The following is a 19,057-nucleotide window of genomic DNA, read 5'->3' on the forward strand; positions in this document are numbered from 1 at the left end:
CTGAACCTGGTGAGGAAGTTGTCCTCCACTGTCCACAAAGTAGACGCTATCCTTAAACCCCTGGCGAAACTGGTCATTGTGCAGCACAGTCTTGGCTTTTTCTAGGAGACTGGCTTGTTCCTCTTTAGAAAAGTGGCCACTCAGTGCAGAAAGGCCGCTGAGATCACAAGCTGACTGTCTTGAAGAGCGGCGAGCCGAGGAACTGTATAATGGTTGAACCTTGAAATTGCAGCACCTCTTGTAAGCTTCTGAATCTGAGCAAATTCTGCTAACTTTTTTAAGGAAGGCCTTTCGCTCTTCTTGGGTCATCTTTGCATGGCTCTTCCTTGGTAAGTGTTGCTGGAACTGCTGGCAGACTTCCCATTTGTCGGACAACTGGAACCATGCCATTTCTTCTTGATCAAATGATTGCACAAAGTCATACAGGTTGACAATGAGTCTGTCCATTTCCTGGGGAATGTACTTCATCCAATCTTTCATCATATCATTGACCGATTCTGGAATGTTCTGTTCGTATGGCTTGTTTCCCAAGCCAAGGTCTTTCAGAACAAATACAGCCATCTTTGAACGCATGTCATCAAGCTTATGTTCACGAAAATACTGGTAAAGGCTGGTGGACCAGATTTCTCGGACCGTTCCAGGGTATCCCACTCTTCCGTGAGTACTGTTGCATTGTTGTTAAATTCTTCTAGTGAACTGGACCAAATTAATCCACTTCTTGGTTCAAAGAGATCTTGGCAAATGCGGGACACCAATGCTGAGGACAGACCAAGCTTTCTACATTTCTCCTTGATGTTTCTTTGGCTGTGGATGTAACAAAGCAAAGGTGCTGCATTCCTGAAACCGGCAGCAAGAGCATTTGTTAATGCACGTTCGTCATCTGTGCCAGTGGCATGAATAAACTCACTGAGACCAGGCTTTTCACAAATAAGGCAATGAATAAAGGAGAGGTATGTTGATTCATCTCTGGTCATACAGATCATAACAGGGCCTAAAAAGGAGGGGTGGTTGTTTGCTCCCTTTACTCGAAGAACTGTGTTCTTAAAACTTGTTACAAGCACGTAGAATGGACCGAGTTGAAATGTCACATCAACTCCAAGTTCAGAGACCTCGTTTACCCTGTCGTGACAACAAAACTTCACAATATTGTCTAACTGTCGATCAGTGAGTAACATGACCGTAGGCAAATCATTGCAGACTACTTCACGGATAAAGCCAGGAAACGTTGTCTTCTGTAGTTCTAGAACAGATGCTAGTGGGTCTTTTTTCACTTTTTCCGATGGTTTCCGAGTTAGGTATTCGACTTGTTTCAAGTTGGGTGGGATAGAACTGATGCTGTCCACCTCACAGATGCCACCAGCTTCCTTTCTTGCAAAATACAGTACCCTCTTAGGACCGCATTGCATGGCTTTTTCTGCAACTTTTTGCTTGGTGCTCTCTTTCGATCGGATGAGGCATATTTGAAGAGGTGCGATTCCCATGCTTCTTGACTGTAAATTTTGATGGCTCTCCATCAAAGTTATTTGAAAACCATTTCTCTATGTCCTTCCCAAATTCGATTGACACTATTGTCTTGTGATATGACGTGTATGAGGAACATGTGTATGTTCTTCTCACCACAACATCCGAACTTGCCTGAGTGTTCACCTTTTCAAGTTCAGCCACTTTCCCCTCCTCGTCCCTTATGATGATATAAAACTTGGCCTTGCAGCCTGTCATTACCCACAAACCATTCTCGTCTGAGTACAAATCTTTCCTGTGTTGCAGTGCATCAATGTTCAAGACAAATGTTCCATTGTCCTGATATCTTATGGGAACCGCTTTGCTTATAAGATAAGGATTTTCATCTTGGCAATTCATCATAAGTGGAACGACATAGGGATTATCCAGGTTCTCAAGAGATACAACCTTTCACTCAGAATTACCATTATAGAGTTTGTAGTTCTTTCCATTCAGTTTTTGGGGTGATTTAGACACATCAAAACGCTCTTCCTCAGCAAGATGTTCAAGGTTCTATAAAACAGAAAGTCATGTAAGCAGAGTTTCTTTTCCCCTAAAGTGCTACTATGATAACATTTGCATCTGTCTCACCAGTTGCATTTTATAAATGCATCAACAATTTGTCTGTGCAAGCAGATAAATGCTTCTTACTTTTAATCAAATATAAAAATAATAAGATATCCCAGCCAATTTGTTTAGAAATGTTTCATTCTTTTCAGCAAGACTCTACTACAACTCTGGTCAAAATTTTGAAAAAAAAAATCGATTCTTGAATTCCCCGCACCCAAAAAACTGACAACCAGAAATGCGGTGCGGGATAAGCAGATAATTCTTAGCCCATTTATTGAACTAACCAACTAATCACAAGACAAAAACAACTGTTTACACTGTTTAGACACCAAAAAATTAAACAAACTCTATACGTTCGATGCGGCCAAAGTAAATTGAATAAACAAAACCACTTATAATGACTGTCAATCATCAGGAAAGCACAACTAAAAATCGTTACGAGGAAATGGACTACAGGATTCCAACCAAAAAATAAAGAAGAACAAAATTTAACTGTCCGCTTGTAAAAATCCACAATGAAACTTGTTTACTGTTCAGCGAATATATACTTGCTAGTTTACATATCACACTTCTTTCCCATAATCTCACGCCGGCACTTAAAACACACTGCCGACAAATGCACTCGTGCTCGGGAATTCAAGAAACCATTTATCTTTTGTTTCATTACGCTTCGCTACATTCAGGCAAAGATAAATGAACAATTCTTGAATTCCCCGCACCCAAAAAACTGACAACCAGAAATGCGGTGCGGGATAAGCAGACAATTCACAATCAGTGGCAAAAGCATATAAGGATACAATATAAGGCAATGTTCATTAAGCAAACATATTTACAGTATAATAGACAGCTAATCGCTTGGATACCATAAGGGTACTGTCCAAAAATTGTTAAGCATATCCACCTGCGGCAAGGATTCTGTATCATCGAGCAACGTTAAGCCATCAGGATTAATCGGGCAAATGTAAATCCCTCCATACCGCAACAAACAACACAACTTGCGCAATGTTTATCAAGCAAATCACATACTGAAAATTAAAGAGCCAAATTTCTAGACACCACAAGGGTATTTTCCAAAGATTCACCGACATAACCATCTGCGGCTTGGATACTGTGCCAATCACCATTTCTACGCCATACTCTCCCAGAAACTCCGCTGCGTGCTGCTTGGGAAGCACCACCTGAATGAAGGCTATGTAAACCAAATTCGTTCGAGTCCAAACCAAGTCCGGAAATCATTTGACGAAACTGTTCCAGTGCCCGAGAATATGACAGAGCAGCTTGTCGCAGCTTGTACCCGGCACCCAATTTCTGGCAGAGACAAAATAAAGACTGAGATGGTCGATGCTCTCCGCGCTCAAGGAATAACTCTAACAGTTTCACTGGACAAGAGCTGGAAGGTAAACGAGCAACTCTAACCACAGATCCCTGACAGAATTGATCGTTCTTACGCCTGTCTAGGAAAATAGACATGTGGGTGGCGCAAAACCTTAAGTCACAGGCACGTAAGTCACGCAGCTCTGACCAACGTAGGAAAGCACAAAAACCAAGCGCAACCAGCGACACCATTTGTAGGTTCGGTAGAGAAGCACGAGGGTGACCATAGGAACGAATCAGCGCCCTGATGTGATGAGATTCAATAGGCTACTTTTTCCTAGACGGACCAGCCAGGAGGCGTTTAAAGCCAGCCAAGGTCTGAGAAACGAGCGGATCGTCGACAGGACTAGGACATCCAAGATTCTTATGTAGCCATGCAATGCCATAAGCTGCTCCAAGGATTGACGAGCGAGATAAGCCTCGGTCTGAAAGACTTGTTAAGTAGAGAGCAACTGCGGTTGGGTTAGACTGTAAAGGAGGAAACGTTTGCACCAGTCAATCCATCGATTGGCTGCCCCTGCATACGAAAACACGGTTGAAACGGCACAGCCATTAAGTATGACAGTCTTTAACAGTTCTACAAGCCTCTGAATCTCCGCGTTGCTCCGTTGGTAAGGCGACAAGCCTAAAGTGAAAATCAACAATGTCCAAAACATGGCATTTTAAAAAACAGGAACAACATCCAATCACTACAGAACACTAAACGCGCAAGAAACACATCGTCTGCAACGAGAAAACTGCCCACATGGCAAGTAAACACAGCACCAGCACACACTCCAGCACAAGGAGGCTTGGCCCAGTCGGCGTCAGCTGGTAAGCAAATCCACACAAAGGATAGAGGAGTCCACTTGACTCTAAAAACAAACACACTACTGTGTCGGCAGTGCCCTCTCGGCTTGCTTCAGCTGCACAACTCGTGCGTACTAGTACAGTTCCAAGTCCACTGACTTGCAAAGAGCAAAGGCCCACACCTAGGCCAAAGAGGCTCAGATAGAACAAAAACAAATAATTAGGATGAACAACTCGTTCAAGGTACTCATCTAATACCCGAAAAAACGTTCTACAGCAAAGCTAAGGAAACACAATTCTCAAAGCAAATACTTTACACGAGGGAATACCATGCCCGAAAAGATCCGCGGCTGCGGAACCAGGGAGAAAAGTAGATTCATGTAAAGGAATCTCCTGCCAGTCAAGAACAAAAGGGTGGAAAACCCCGGGGCTTGGAGACACCAATGGCCACCAATGAGCAGACTGCCAAAAGGGGATAATGAGAGTGCCCTGCTCTCTACCCAGCTTCATGTGATTGATAACCCTGGGAAAAAGGAATGCTGGGGGGACCAACCAATTGTTTTCCCCTTCCCAGCTGACGGTAAAAGCATCAACAGTTTCGGTCCCAGGGCACCACCACCGAGAACAAAACCTGGGCAACTGGAAAGAATTATGACTCGCAAAACGATCTACAGTGTGGGGTCCCCACAGAATATCCAACTGGCGAAAATGGACAGGGTTGAGCATCCAATCATCGGTGTCGACAACTTTCGACCAATAATCAGCTTTGAAATTAAAGTGGCGAGGTATCCACTCCGCAGAAAAGCGAATACCGGCTTCATGGCACAAACTGTAAATGGCAACGGCTTCTTTTTGCAAATGAGGCTTACTACTGCCGACGGACAAAATACTGCAGACGCTCTGATTGTCAGATCTATGCTTGCACTCCTTACCCGCCAAAAGACCGGAAAACGACTGAAGAACAAATCTAATAGCACGAATCTCGCGGAAAGAAGAGCTGCATAGGGCCTCGGAACCCAACCAGTTCCCTCTAGCGATGTGCGTACCAAATTGAACAATAAATCCCGCCCAACCCACATTGCTGGCATCCGAATAAGACAAAAGCTCTATCTTCGGGGAGGGCCTCCAGATTGGTTTGCTGCACAAACGAAAGAAATTATCTCTCCAAAAATAAAGTTCCTCTACAGCTTCACGCGTTAAAGCCACCTTGCAGCTAAGGCAATGAACGCTATTAAGGACTGCGTACAAGGCTCGGGTGTGCAAACGCACCATTGGACCTAAAGCGAGCTCCATGGAAATAAGGGTACCCGTAATACGAGACACATCCCTAGCCGTGGGTGAAACATCACCAAGCAGCAGTGAAATCAGATTAAACAGGTGATCAATCTTGCCTGGTGGGATACTAAATTCTCCTTTGGTAAGGTCCAAAATAAAGCCTAAGTGCTCCCCTTTTTGGCGCGGTTCAAAATTACTCTTCTCCTCATTCACTACACTATGAACTCAAAACCCATGAAAATCTTGTGAAATAATTCATTGTAAATTCACAGATTTTTCACAGGATTTTCATGGTTAAATCAATGACATTTTCATGGTCTCAGTGCCATGAAAAAGACCTGAAAAATCCCATGAAAAACCTGTGAAAATTTCCATATTCATGACCCATGAAATATTGAGTAAAGTGACCTAGAAGCCATGAAATACCCATGAAAATGGCATTTCATGGCCTTTTCAAAGGTACTGAGAAACCCATGAATTTCAAGCCCAAAATTTCATGGTGTCAAAGTTCACTAGTTTTTAATGGGTTGCAGCAAATCATGACCCATGAATATCCTGTGAATATGTTAAAAATTCATTGACCATGAAAATTTTCCTTGAATTTTCATGGCCTCTACATGGTTTTTTCATGGCACATGAAAGTTAATTGCCAGTTAGTTTTTATGGGGTTGTTAGGAATATGTAAGCACCATGAAAATTCTTTGAAAACCCTATGAATTTGGAATTAAAAATTCTTCACTTTTCTTGTACCAAAGACTGTACTACAGTGTATAGCTTGCAGTATACCATAACTGTAATACATACACTATCACTTAAATTATACACTGAAGAACTAACCTATCTGTGAAACTTCTTGGTCCTGTTGTACAAGCACACAAACATGAAAGACATGACCAGAAGTTTGGATTCTCTGATAGTTTATTTTGTTTCACCAGCTGTACATAAGAATTACTTTAGGATTCCAAAATTGTGATAATTCAGTTTACACTTTCTTAAATAAAAAAAGTTGGTATGAAATTTTCTGCATAAAATTAAGATGTTAATGATTTTTAGCTCTGTTTTGATATCACTGATTTTCCTTGTGGAGACAGATTCTGCTCCTATATTTCTGAAGGTATATACTATTAATAAATAGGTAATAAATTTGATGTGAAAAATATTTGGACGAAATTATTGAAAATATACACACTGGCTTGATGTATTTTTGTCTAAACTTCAAATATCATTTCCTTCGTCTAATAACATGTGTAAAATGTTATGGACAGTTATTATAATGTCTATTTATGTAACAGCATTCATGTAAATTTCTTGATATGTTTTACACTTGTGATCAGTACTCTCAAGGTAACTAACAACAAAACAATTACCAACTTTCTGCACTCTTGCATGTGTTAAGATATATCTATGGCTGACTATGTCAGTGTCTCTCTGTTTTGGCCACCTGAATGTGCCATCCTTCTTTCGGTTATCATTACTATTTGCATCTTCATCATCGTTTGGACCAAGATAGGCTGCTTTAGCAAGTGTGCATTTCCTTTCATCAGTTTTGTAGACCAACTCTCTTCACTGTTTGCAAAATAAAGGGAGCACATCATCAGTTATCTAAGAGCCTTTCTTATGTACGTAGTAAACCTAGAAATGGATAACTCGCCAAAACAGATTCTTTTCAACATGAAGCCGTCAGATACTAAGCGACGCACTATGAAAGTGAGGTGAGGTATTTCGTATTCAGAATTTGACTGTATTTTTTATTCCTAAGAACGGTTGTAGGTATTTCCATACAAACTCTTGTGATGTTTCGCCAGATGATCACAGAATAAAAATTTTCAAGTTAAATCAATAGTTAGCGCGCGCGCTCCGATGTTTACGCGTAATAAGATGACCAAGCTTGAACTTACCCCTTCACGTTGTAATACATGTCGATAACTTCGTCTTGAGGAAACCTCTTTGAAAAAACTTTTCAGACAGTCCATTGCGTTGATCTGGAAAAAAAGAGACTGCTACACAAACACTACGAGAAATGCAATTGGAATGGAACCATTCCGTTCGAGGTACGAAAAAAACCGCCACTTCTTCGTAAATCACGTGTACTTTCACGTGGTGACCTTAGGTCATCGCAGCCATCATAAGTCAGCGGTCACGTAGTGACCTCACAGGTTATCGTGTTCGACGTTACGAAATGACTCCGAAGAGGTCTCGTTGCTGCGTCTGTAATCTTACAAAATAAAGCAGCACAAAAAGCTGTTTGGTATTTGGAATTCGAAGCAAGTAACAATCGACAGGACATCAGAGTCCAAGAAAGTCAGAGCTGACATCGACAGTGATTCCTGTGAAAGCGATCACGAAATCAGCAACGATGTTGTAGAAGGCAATCTCAATGAATTCATGAAGGTAACGTTTCATCCCGACTGAGAAGATGGCCTGACTCTGTTAACCGGCGACTCTATGAACGAGGTAAAAATAGCATTTTTTCAGGTTACATTTGCACACTATTCAAATTTCCAAATTGAGGTGACAAAGTGATTGATTTTTCATTGTTTTGTTCCACATTTCGTGTAGATGCAATGCGTACTATTGCTGTGCAACTTAAGCATCTGTACTCTGCAGGTGCCTTACTGGAAAAGCCCTAGAAGATTCCTCAGCCGTAAGAATGTAAGAGAAGGCCTTGAACAGGTTTCCAGAGTCATGGCTAACAATCAAAGCCAGCAGTGAGGCAGAAAAAATTAAACAAAAGTCGTCCAGGCATGGCGAAGGCAAAAAGGCCCCAAAAAATCAAAGTGAGGATCAAACATCTGGGTCATTGCCTCCAGCCCTATTTGTCTCAACAAAGGAGCAAATTGAAGATCCATTGTTTTTAGTCATTGTTTTGTGATTTCCTGTACATTTTACGTTAACAAAGGCCACTTAAGATGTTTAGGGACATTTTCATTCGACGGTTTTCGCGCTGTACACCAAAATTCCATCAGTGCATAAATTTATAACAAGTTAGTTCCACGGATCATGAAAGTCAGCTCGTTGATAAATCAGTGACTGTGATGAATTCATTATTACCACTTTTAATGGCCTATGAATTCATCAATGAAATTCATGGGCAACAGATTTCAGGGAATATTCATGGCCCATTAATTTTGTTCTCCCAAAACAAATAAATTGTTAGCCCATGAAATGCTGTTTGATTGCAATTCATGGGCATGAAATTCATTCTGATGACTTTCTGGGGAAACTAATGGGTCATGAAAATAGACTTTGAAGAAATTCATGGGTCATGAAAGTAGGCATATAAAGAAATTCATGGGTCATGAAATTAATTCTGATGACTTTCATGGCAAATCAATGGGTCATAAAAATAGACTTTGAAGAAATTCATGGGTCATGAAAAAAATTCCCCTAATTCATGGAAAATTCAGGGCTAAAAATAACCCCATGAAATTTCATTTTGCAGTATTCATGGGCCATGAAATGATCTTCATGGGTTTTTCACATGAAATTCATGGAATTTTCATAAAACTACAGTTCATAGTGCTAGCAGGCCAAGGCGATAAAGATCGCCTCGCACAAGTTGCGCTTCCTGAGAACACGAATCTTTACTTGAATCGGTGCTGATACCGTCGTCCAAATAGGCAGAAATCCTAATGCCTTGTGACCGCCAGTGTGAAACAACTGGTCTTAACAATTTGGTGAAAACGTAAGGAGACGTACTTAAACCAAAAGGAAGCAAACAAAACAAAAAATAGCGTGGTTTACCATCGAAAGTAAACGAAAAAGCCAAATACTTCCAATGCTCTTGAAAAATGTCAACATGATGGTGGCCATTACGAAGATCGAAAGTAAAAAACCAATCACCTGGCTGAAGAATTTCCGCCACGACTCGAAGGTCCTCGAACTTAAACTTACGCTTGGCTAGGTGCTTGTTAAGAAAGCGAAGGTCGAGAATCAATCGACGTTTGCCATTCTTTTTAGGAACTACACCTAAGGGACTGCAAACATGAACTTGGTCACGCTTGACTTCCACCACACTACCCGCCAACAACAATAGCTCGATAGCTTCACAAACAAAAGCTCTATTATCAACAGCGCTTTTATGATTACTAAAGAAATACCTCAATGGAATTGAAACAAATGGTAACTTATAACTGCTTTCAATAACACTAAGAACAAAAGAAGAGGCCCCAATAGAACGCCAAACATGCAAAAACTTGCGCAAGCGGCCTCGAATCCAAAATACTGAGGAAACGCCCATGTCAAGTTCAGCCTCGCCGCACTCCAAAAATTCGTCAAAATCAGAGTCAGCTAGTCACTTAGCAGAAGAGGACACTTTACAATCCTTGATAAAATGGCCCGCTTTGCCACAACCAAAGCAGCGATAAAGAGAAGCTTTTTTCTCTGGTAGAGGATTAACCAAAAGCTGACCGACATCTGGGCGGAAATCCACGATTCTATGTGATGGGCCAAAGTTAGCACTGGGGCCGCTTTTGGAAGACGTAGACTGAGACTTAAAACGAGTTCCCATTTTGCTTCTCAGACTATTTTTTCGATTTCGTTTCTCCCGAGACCTCTCTGCTTCCTTGCGCGCGACACGAAGTTTCTTTTCCTCTTCGTCATTTTTAGTGAGGGGGTCCGCCTCAAAATATTCTACCACATCCCAGCCATCCCGGTCAGCAATAGAAATAAGCTTATTTCTGTTATCAAGGAGTGACATACCTTCGTTGGCAATCTTAGTGATAGCGTCATCCGCCCCAGCCCTCTCCAAAATCTGGTTGAACTTATCCTTGACGTCAGAGTTGAACTTGAACTGTTTCTTGTTATTCTTATATCTGAACTCGGGCTCCTCCTCCACAGACTTGCGTTTTAATGAGTCGAGCTGTTCTCTGACAACCTTGACCTCTTGCGTTTTCGTCTTCAAGGCCTTTAAGATTTCCTTCGCCCAAGTTGGGGGCTCAGGGCTGCGAGAAGTCGAGCGACTTCTACGGTGCGAACGCTCGCGGACATTCCTTCGCGAAGGCGAAGCACTACGACCAGAACCGCTTGAAGCTGCAACATGTGAGCGAGAACTATGACGGCCTGAACTCCGAAGTTCTCTTGACCTGGACGGCCGGACAACAGGGACTTCAATGTCCGGGTTGACTCTCGAAGCATGAGAACGAACTGAAGCAGGGTGACCACGACGGCCCCGCGCCATATGGACGAGATAGGAAGAACGAGCTAAGAATTTATCTGTCCGCTTGTAAAAATCCACAATAAAACTTGTTTACTGTTCAGCGAATATATACTTGCTAGTTTACATATCACACTTCTTTCCCATATTCTCACGCCGGCACTTAAAATACACTGCCGACAAATGCACTCGTGCTCGGGAATTCAAGAAACCATTTATCTTTTGTTTCATTACGCTTCGCTACATTCAGGCAAAGATAAATGAACAAATTTGAATAACAACCTTGAAACTAAGATACAAAGAAATGTATGGCTGTGATCAGTACAAACATAAAATTTACATGAAATGGGTAAGACAGTATTAATTAAGTACCCCGATTAGAAAGCAGATGAAAGTACAAAGCTCCACCAAATTACACATATTAGCAGGAGAGGTAATAATAATAATAATAATAATAATAATAGTAATAATAATAATAGTTATCTAGGAGCCCACTCGCCTTGGCGCTTTTCAGTGGGGCCCTGCAAATTAAAAAGGTGAAACTGATGATAGGTCTGCCAACATTTATTTCATCATCATTTCACATTGTGGATGTATCAGTTCCATCAACTGATTCAGTAGAATTACCTGAAGGTGAACTACTTAAAGCCTCTTTTTCCTTGATGTTCTCTACACGCAGCTCCTCCACAAGATCTTTTAAAATTACAATTTGTTCTCGTTCCAAGTCTTTGTAATTTACGTCTGGATTTGTAGTACCGACATATCCCTTTTGCACTAAACCGATTGCAACATTAACTGCTAAGTCATATTTCCCTTGACCTCTCTGATCTTATCAATCTGAGTTTGGCGGCAGGAGCTAAGTGCTTTTTAAAACTTAAATTTCGAAATTTCGGAACACGAAAGATAACAGCGCACACTAACTGTGCACTGTAATTAGAGATGTCTTCAACAGTATCAGCAGTTTCCGTTGATTCTGGCTTGGATGTGTCTGTCACAGCTGAAATAAAACATTAACAGCAATTAAATAAAATCATTAATTTTTGCTGTGTCTTTAAACATAGAAGTATGGGTAGGTCATCAATGGGGGACCTACTATACTATTACAGCACAATATAGATACAGTGTATATAGGCAGCGCCTGCCTCCAAACCTAGCTAGTGGCTCATCATGCTGGCTGTTATTTCAGTATTAATTCCTGTTTCAGTAGCAGGAAGCAACATAGGACTATTGCTTCTTCCCCCTGGTTGGGATGCTACAAATTGTATGTAGTTTCACTGCAGGAATACCAAACAACAGTTTGTTAGGTTCCTCCAGTACCAATAATTTATACACATCAGATGTAGAATGAAAAGTGCCTTGTCGAAGGATTGACAACAGGTACATATGGGTACTTTGTCCAACTATCTCCTTCTTTTATGGATGATATGACACTGGCAAATTTAATATGGGGCAGGTCATTGAAACAGTATTGATACAAAGCAATGTTCTGAGTGGACACTTACCAATCATACTCTGACTCATGTCTTCGAGATCTGAGGATGATGAAGCTTTTGCTCTCTTGGCTGGGGTTCTAGTTTTCTATCAGGATAAAGATAAAAGAAAGCTGGGGTGGCTGTATGCATCATGTCATCATTGAATCCATCATCATGGTATTGGCAAAACTAAAAATCCATATGAGAACGTTTGCTTGGCTGGAAACCTTATGAGCTCTTCCATCAATCTCTGACACAGCATCTAGTAATAATAATTATTGTAATGTATGCTTCAGCTTCATGGATAGTACAGCTGTGTATACAAATAAAAAAAATACCTCAAAGTCATATCCGTCACTGATTTTTCGATTTCCATAATATCAACATGGCTGCAAATGGATTTGTGGTATGGGAATCCTGGTAGTAGATTATCAATAAAAAAAGCCTTACCTTATTTTATGGTGTTGCTTGCTTCCTGCGTGGTTATTTTCCTGATTTAATGCAAGTTAAGCGATTTCTTTGTTTCCCATGTCTCTCTTTATCATGTTTATGAGTGCAAATACGGGGAAAAAAGGAATTGCTTAAATCGCATTAAATCAGGAAAACAACCGCACAGGAAGCAAGCAACACCACAAAAATAAGGTAAGGCTTTTTTTATTGAGAAACTTTGCAAATAATTCTCTTCTTGAATCTATTACCGGGATTCCAAATCCTTATATCTGCAGCCATGTTGATACTACGAAATATGGTACCACATGTAACTGACTCTCACACTGAGCTTGGGGTGCCTGTGATTTAATTTATGCAAATTGCACAATGACATCTGAAACTCCCTAATATACAGCTATTTCAATTTACGTTGTCAGATCAAAGCTTCAATGGTACAGAACAAGAGCGAAAGGCTGTATGGGTAGATTAGAATTAATTTTAGGCTTTCGGGGTTGTCGGCGCGAGATGGACATGGAGGCTGAAAATACAATTAGTATTGCCTTGCCCGTCTTAACAAAGAGCAACAAGAACAGATATGACTCCTATTGCTTAAAAGCGGTTCCTCTTTTTGAAACTGTTAAAGGACAATGTGAAGCTGGAAAATTCATTAAGTGTGGTAAAAAGGGATGCAGGCAGTGTAATCTACAAGGAGTGTTTGTACCAGCTACCAATCATTACTATTATCCTGGTTTCAGATTGCAAGGCAGATTTCCTAATGGAGAGAAGTCTATAGTTAACAGTTTGGAAGTCTTGCAGGATATTGAGGAAGAAGAGCGCATAACTGTTAAGCAGGAAAAATCCAAGAACACTGGGTACACAGGATTGTCAATATTTCATAGACTGTATCCCCTCTACCACTTTCAATATGACAAAGATTTCGTCTATGATGAAATGCACGGTCTTCCTCTCAATGTCGTCAAACGACAGATTCAGTGCCTACTAGAAAGTGGCAATGAAGACCTTAACTGGCAGGTAGTTGATGAGCGACTTAAAAGTTTTCCATGGACTCATGAACATAGGACAGGACGATTGCCCTCTGGTATCACAAAGCGATTTGGTTATTGGAAAGCAGAAGATTTTAATCATTTTGCATTTCCTGCCATGGAAGCCTGCCTAGGTGACATGCTACAAAATGATCCTCAAGCTAGGGAAATTCTCTGTTGCCTTGCCCGTATTATTGAGTTTTTTAACAACCATGCTAGAAATGGCTGGAGCGAAGCTGATGCTTATACATTTCACGAAATGTGTGTGAGATATGCTGTACTAGTAGAAGAGAGCCATGGTGTTGAAAGTTGTGTAATCACATTGCATAATCTCCTACATTTTAAGGATGATATTGCTCGTTTCAGCTCAATGGATAACTACTCATGCTGGACAGAGGAAAGGGCCGTTAGGAGGTACATTCTTGCCTCTAACAACCACAAGAACATTGAAATTACTTTTGCTTTGAGTGAGGCAAGGCGAGAATTTCTAAAACTGAGCAAATCAAAACAACATGTTGAAAATCATCTAAATGTTCATTAAGCTGACATTTCCAAGGTAACTACCATTATTAATATTATTGAATGTTGGCGACTACTGTCATAGATACCACCCTTGCAGATCAATCATACTTGCACATTTTGGTCAAAAGCCATTTTTAAAATATTTACATTTTCACAGACAAAACGCCCCACGTGTGCAAGATTTCCTTACATTGTAAAGTGCAACTACCGTTTCCATGGCCATCTAGTCAATAAAAACCCATCACAATAATATTGAGAAGCCAAAAATTGTAAATTTAAAGCTAATTCCACCTTCTTTATTGTACATGCTTGGTTTTCCACTTTGTTTTGGGGAAATGTACATGTACTTGTACACAAAATTTAACATTGGTGTCAACATTTTTACACACTTTTTTCTTTTCTTTTCTTTTGTTCTTTTATTTGTTTGTTTGTTTAGCCTTCAGCACGGCCATTGCCGTTTGCAAAGAGACTTTTAGAGAGTTCCAAGGGCACAGTAAAATATGACCGATTGTCGGTCGACATTCTTGTTGGTGGTGTTAAAAGTATGGAGCTATCTAATAGTGACTGCCAGACTATTAGCATTGCAAGAGGTGTTCCAGTCGATGATGTTTCAGTTATTGGATGGTGTTCCGAAGTCTGTGGAAACCAGAACACTCTTTTGAGGGCTTGCACTACAGAGTTGGTGAACATGTGATTATTGCTGACCCAGACAAGGGAGACACTGTTGCTGTACTGGAGAGTTTGTTTTCTGTCAGAATTGACAATGTATCTGTTCTCTTCTGCAAAGGGAAACATTTTAAATATCATGGGGAAGCAGACACTGGCCACAAGCAAGCCTGCCCAACAGATAACACAGTCATATTTGAAGCTTCACTTCTCAGCAGAAAGGTAATGCTGTTTGCAAGGAATGACAGTGATGATGAGCAGGAGGACGATTTGGGGGATGGTCAGTGCTTCATTGTCGTGGACTACATGCGCCGGGTGTTTCCTGTTACTGAAGGGACAGTTGTCGTTCCTTACTATCCTGTAGTCCATGACATGGTAGAAGTCAAAGGAAATGATGGGCAAGTCTGGAAAGCTTATGTACAGTCATTCAACCTAACCCGTTGAACTGTTAATGCTAGATTTTTTGTAGAGGATGGTACACAACCTGGTAAATGGGTACCTGAAAGAAGCCCAGTGCAGGTCATTCACTTCAACAGTATCCTTGGAATTTCAAAAGGTTACCGGCAAGCAGCATATTCTTGTTGGATTGATGAAGAGGAGTAATAATCAGTTCCAATGTTTTTAGCATGATGATAGTATTCAGAGGTGTTGCCTTGATCAAGTGTAAAACAACGCCTTTCAAGGAAAGGAGTGCTGAAATTATGGATACTACCCAGAAATGTAACTATGAATATTTGTAATTGATTTGTTTTGAAAATTAAGGAGAAATTGAGCATACAGACAAATCACAACATAATTGTCTTCTTTTTTTATTGAAGTTCTTGTAGTTAAACAAAAATATTTTACCATACACTTGTAAAGAACCTTCATTGTAGGTACGGAATTGTATTTTCCTTAATTGAATTGGACAAAAAAATGATGGGAAAAATGATAGTTATGATGGTTTATCACTCAAACAATCCGAGTTTGCTTCTGTGGTTTATTATTGGATTATCACCTGCTAGAAGTGATATTCCAATAATTTACCATAAAAACCAACTTGGAGTTGTCTTGGTAAATGACTGGTTTATCAGTCAGTAAACAATCCAGACTGATTTAATGGTTTTTTATTGGACTATTACCTGTAAAACATAATTTTCCAATAAACTACCATCAAAATACCAACTTGGATTGTTAAACAACTGATATACCAATGATCTTCCAAAAATCTCCTTTCTCCTAAAGAAATTATGAAATATTCCAATATTATTCCAATATTGGATAGTTTAATTCAGATGTCTTCCAATAATAATCCAACTTGGAATCTCTCAATTTTTTCCTGTGATCTTCAAAGCATGCGGGTCTTTCGTGGTCTTTCATACATCGCCACAGCGAAATAGGTAGCAATATTCGATTAATATTACCTTGCGCCTGAGTCTGTTAATTCTGCGGAAGTAAGCGTTCGAATTTACGCCGACACGAGCGGTCAGTCCATTCAAATGGTAAGTCAAATCTTTTTGTCATTTCTGTTTATATTTTCTGTATCTTTTTTTCGGCTATTTTTTGGGGTGGTCCGTAGGGGGGGTCCGTAGAAGGGGTCCGTGGACCGGTCCGTAAGGTAGTCCATGGACCAGGTCCGTAGGGGGGGTCCACGGAACGGGGGTCAGTGTTTTCGGGTTACCCTCCGACAAACAGCGAAGCACGAGGCAGAATGCTTTGCGCAACGAAATTGTGACGTCATTCAAAATGGCGCCGAAAAGGTGAACCATGGAACGAAAAAACACGGGTCAGCTTTCGCTTGCGTGCACAGGGAACCTACGCGATAACAGGCAACCCAGAAGATTCGGAAGCGTTCTTCCTTCGTCGAATGCAATAAGAGGGCCCCCATTAATTTCAGTCCTAATTAAAGGAGGATCCTTGTTTTTCCAGATTCCCACCCTTTTAAAGTCACATATCTTGTGACCAATTCCTTATTTCAATGTTCAGTTTGGGTAGGACCATTGATAAGAAACACAATACATTAATGAAAGCTTGAGCTAGTGTATTTAATGCAATCTAAATAATAATATTACATGTTAAAGTATGGTAACCAACACAGCAAAATTATATAATCACACAATTCCAAACAAAGGAAGTCAGCTTATTGACTTGCCTGCTTCAACTTTTGAGGGCTTATGGTACAGAATTAAGACAGTAAACAGCTACAATTAATACAAAGTTGAGAATTTGAAGATAAGTGATGAGAATAAAGAAAAATATAAACTTGAGAATAATTAGTTGATCCAAGACTTAATTCTTAGAACTAAAATTATAAGAATTGTATAGTTGACAGTAAGGAGAATTACAAATTTGAACTGGGAGTTAAAGGGTCAAATTTTATTTAATCAAAAACATGAATGGCAATAGAGGAAATTAGCTAGCACAATTCATGTTTTTCTATCACATGGTAAAGTTTACAGTTTCCCTCATTTCACTGTCTTCTGTTCACTTGTTTGTTTGCATTCCTAACAATCTTAGCTATTGTTGCCAACAGATGCGAGGAGCATATACATGAAAATGTGTACAGCTAATAACACTTTAATCCCTGAGAGTGACTAGCATCTCTTTTCTCCATTCAATATCACCCCTGAGTCACACATTAAGGTCATGAGAATAAAGGAAATGATAATCGATTGAAGAACCTCTTGATTGTTAAATAAATTCTCCTTGTCAGCACATAAGGAAATATATAGAGAACAGTTTGGAGAATATGCATCCTGATATTGGAGTGTAAAGTGTTCAAGACATCATGTAATCAGTTATATATATGTAGAGTACTGCTTGAATATATGATTGCATTAAGTACAAATGCCAAGTAAACATCATTCTGTGGTCTACCTTTTTAAAGACACCTCTACAATGGTAGGTACACACAACTGACATGTATGAGCGAAGCATGTCAAGCAGTAAGGTATGATTGTCAATTTTCCTTTTATTACTTGCAAACAGCTTACTTCTATCAGCCTTAAAAACTTCTGTATCCCCACTTTCAAAGAAAAGCATTTCCCATGAAAATTTAAGTGCGGGGAAGAAGATACGTGAGTAAACTCCCAATCGACTGAAAACTGATGGAACTCATGGCTTGTAAACTGAGGAGCGTTGTCTTTAGCTAGTGTATCTGGAATGCTATGTCGGCTGAATTGTTCCTTAAAGAATTCAATCACGGAACTGGAAGTGTTTTCCTCCAATTTTTGTACTTCCAAGAAATCCTAATAGAAGTCAACAAGCACGATATATTCCTTGCCATGAAGTGTGAACTGGTCAGCAGCGACTCAACTCCACGGGCGGTCAGGAAGGTCATGGCTTTGCATTGGGAGCTTCTGATTCTTAGCTTGAAATTCGTTGCAAATTGAACATTGTTTGATTTGGTCCTTCACTTCTGCATTCATACCAGGCCAGAATACAGTGTCTCTAGCTTTGCATAGGCAAGCCTCTACTCCTAAATGGCTGGAATGAATTTTGGATTTCACTTCAGGTCTCAGTAACTGGGGGATGACTACTCTCGAGCCTTTGAAAAGAACACCATTGTGTACTGACAGCTCGTCGCGGTAAGAACAATACTCCCGGATCTTGATTGGTACTTGATCTTTCTGCATTGGCCATCTGGTCAGACTGGTGGTTTTCAGTGTCTGCAAGGTGTCATCGTGACTTGTGCTACGCTGCAATTGATCCAGTCTTTCTGGCGTGACCTTCAGGGCTTGCATAGGGTCCAGGCTCTCCAGCCCTAAGGAAAATACTTGAAAAGATTCCTCTGGCCTGGAGGTTTCATGCTGTGCGGCTCTAGACAAATGGTCAGCTAAGAGCATTTGGGAACCAGGTTTGTATTTAACTGTCAGGTTGAATCGTTGTAGCCTGAGAAGCGTTCTTTGGAGATGGCATGGAGCTGATAGTAGAGACTTCTTAAATATTGACTCTAGAGGCTTGTGGTTAGTTTCGACTAAAATCTGCACTCTGCGTGCTAGATATTGATTGAATCTTTCACAAGCGAAGACTATTCCCAGACATTCTTTCTCTTTGGTTGCATATCTTTGCTCGGTTGGCGAGAGAGTTCTGGACACGTAAGCGACTGGCTGTCCATTTTGAAGAAGGACTGCGCCAAGGCCTTTATCACTGGAATCCATCTGAATAGTTACTTCTTCTATGTTGTAGAATTTAAGCACTGGGTGTTGAATAACCAAGCATTGAATAGTGGCAAAGGCTTCATCATGCTGTTTGGCCCAGGTGAACTTGGACTGCATTACAAC

At 40.4% G+C, this 19,057-nt stretch overlaps 1 protein-coding gene and 3 pseudogenes across 2 annotated transcripts; 1 reads left to right on the plus strand and 3 right to left on the minus strand.

Moving 5' to 3' along the window:
- LOC149050441 (uncharacterized) overlaps positions 1-3,540 on the minus strand; it is a 3,871-nt pseudogene extending 331 nt beyond the window's left edge.
- Positions 3,541-4,284: 744 nt separating this feature from the next.
- LOC149050442 (uncharacterized) lies at positions 4,285-9,748 on the minus strand. The gene is made up of 3 exons (XM_089192697.1): positions 9,097-9,748; positions 6,346-6,367; positions 4,285-5,725 (listed from the first exon to the last, which is right to left on the minus strand). Exons 1-3 carry the CDS (start codon positions 9,746-9,748, stop codon positions 4,516-4,518), a joined length of 1,884 nt encoding a protein of 627 aa, XP_089048823.1. The 3' UTR covers positions 4,285-4,515.
- Positions 9,749-10,922: 1,174 nt separating this feature from the next.
- LOC149050443 (uncharacterized) lies at positions 10,923-12,864 on the minus strand (annotated as a pseudogene).
- Positions 12,865-13,209: 345 nt separating this feature from the next.
- LOC149050444 (uncharacterized) lies at positions 13,210-15,697 on the plus strand (annotated as a pseudogene). Its single transcript, XR_016183474.1, has 2 exons — positions 13,210-14,163; positions 14,566-15,697. The product of XR_016183474.1 is annotated as an uncharacterized LOC149050444 (transcript).
- Positions 15,698-19,057: the final 3,360 nt, after the last annotated feature.

This window comes from Pocillopora damicornis, chromosome 2, assembly GCF_964200805.1.
Source record: "Pocillopora damicornis chromosome 2, jaPocDami1.2, whole genome shotgun sequence".
NCBI lineage: Eukaryota > Metazoa > Cnidaria > Anthozoa > Scleractinia > Pocilloporidae > Pocillopora > Pocillopora damicornis.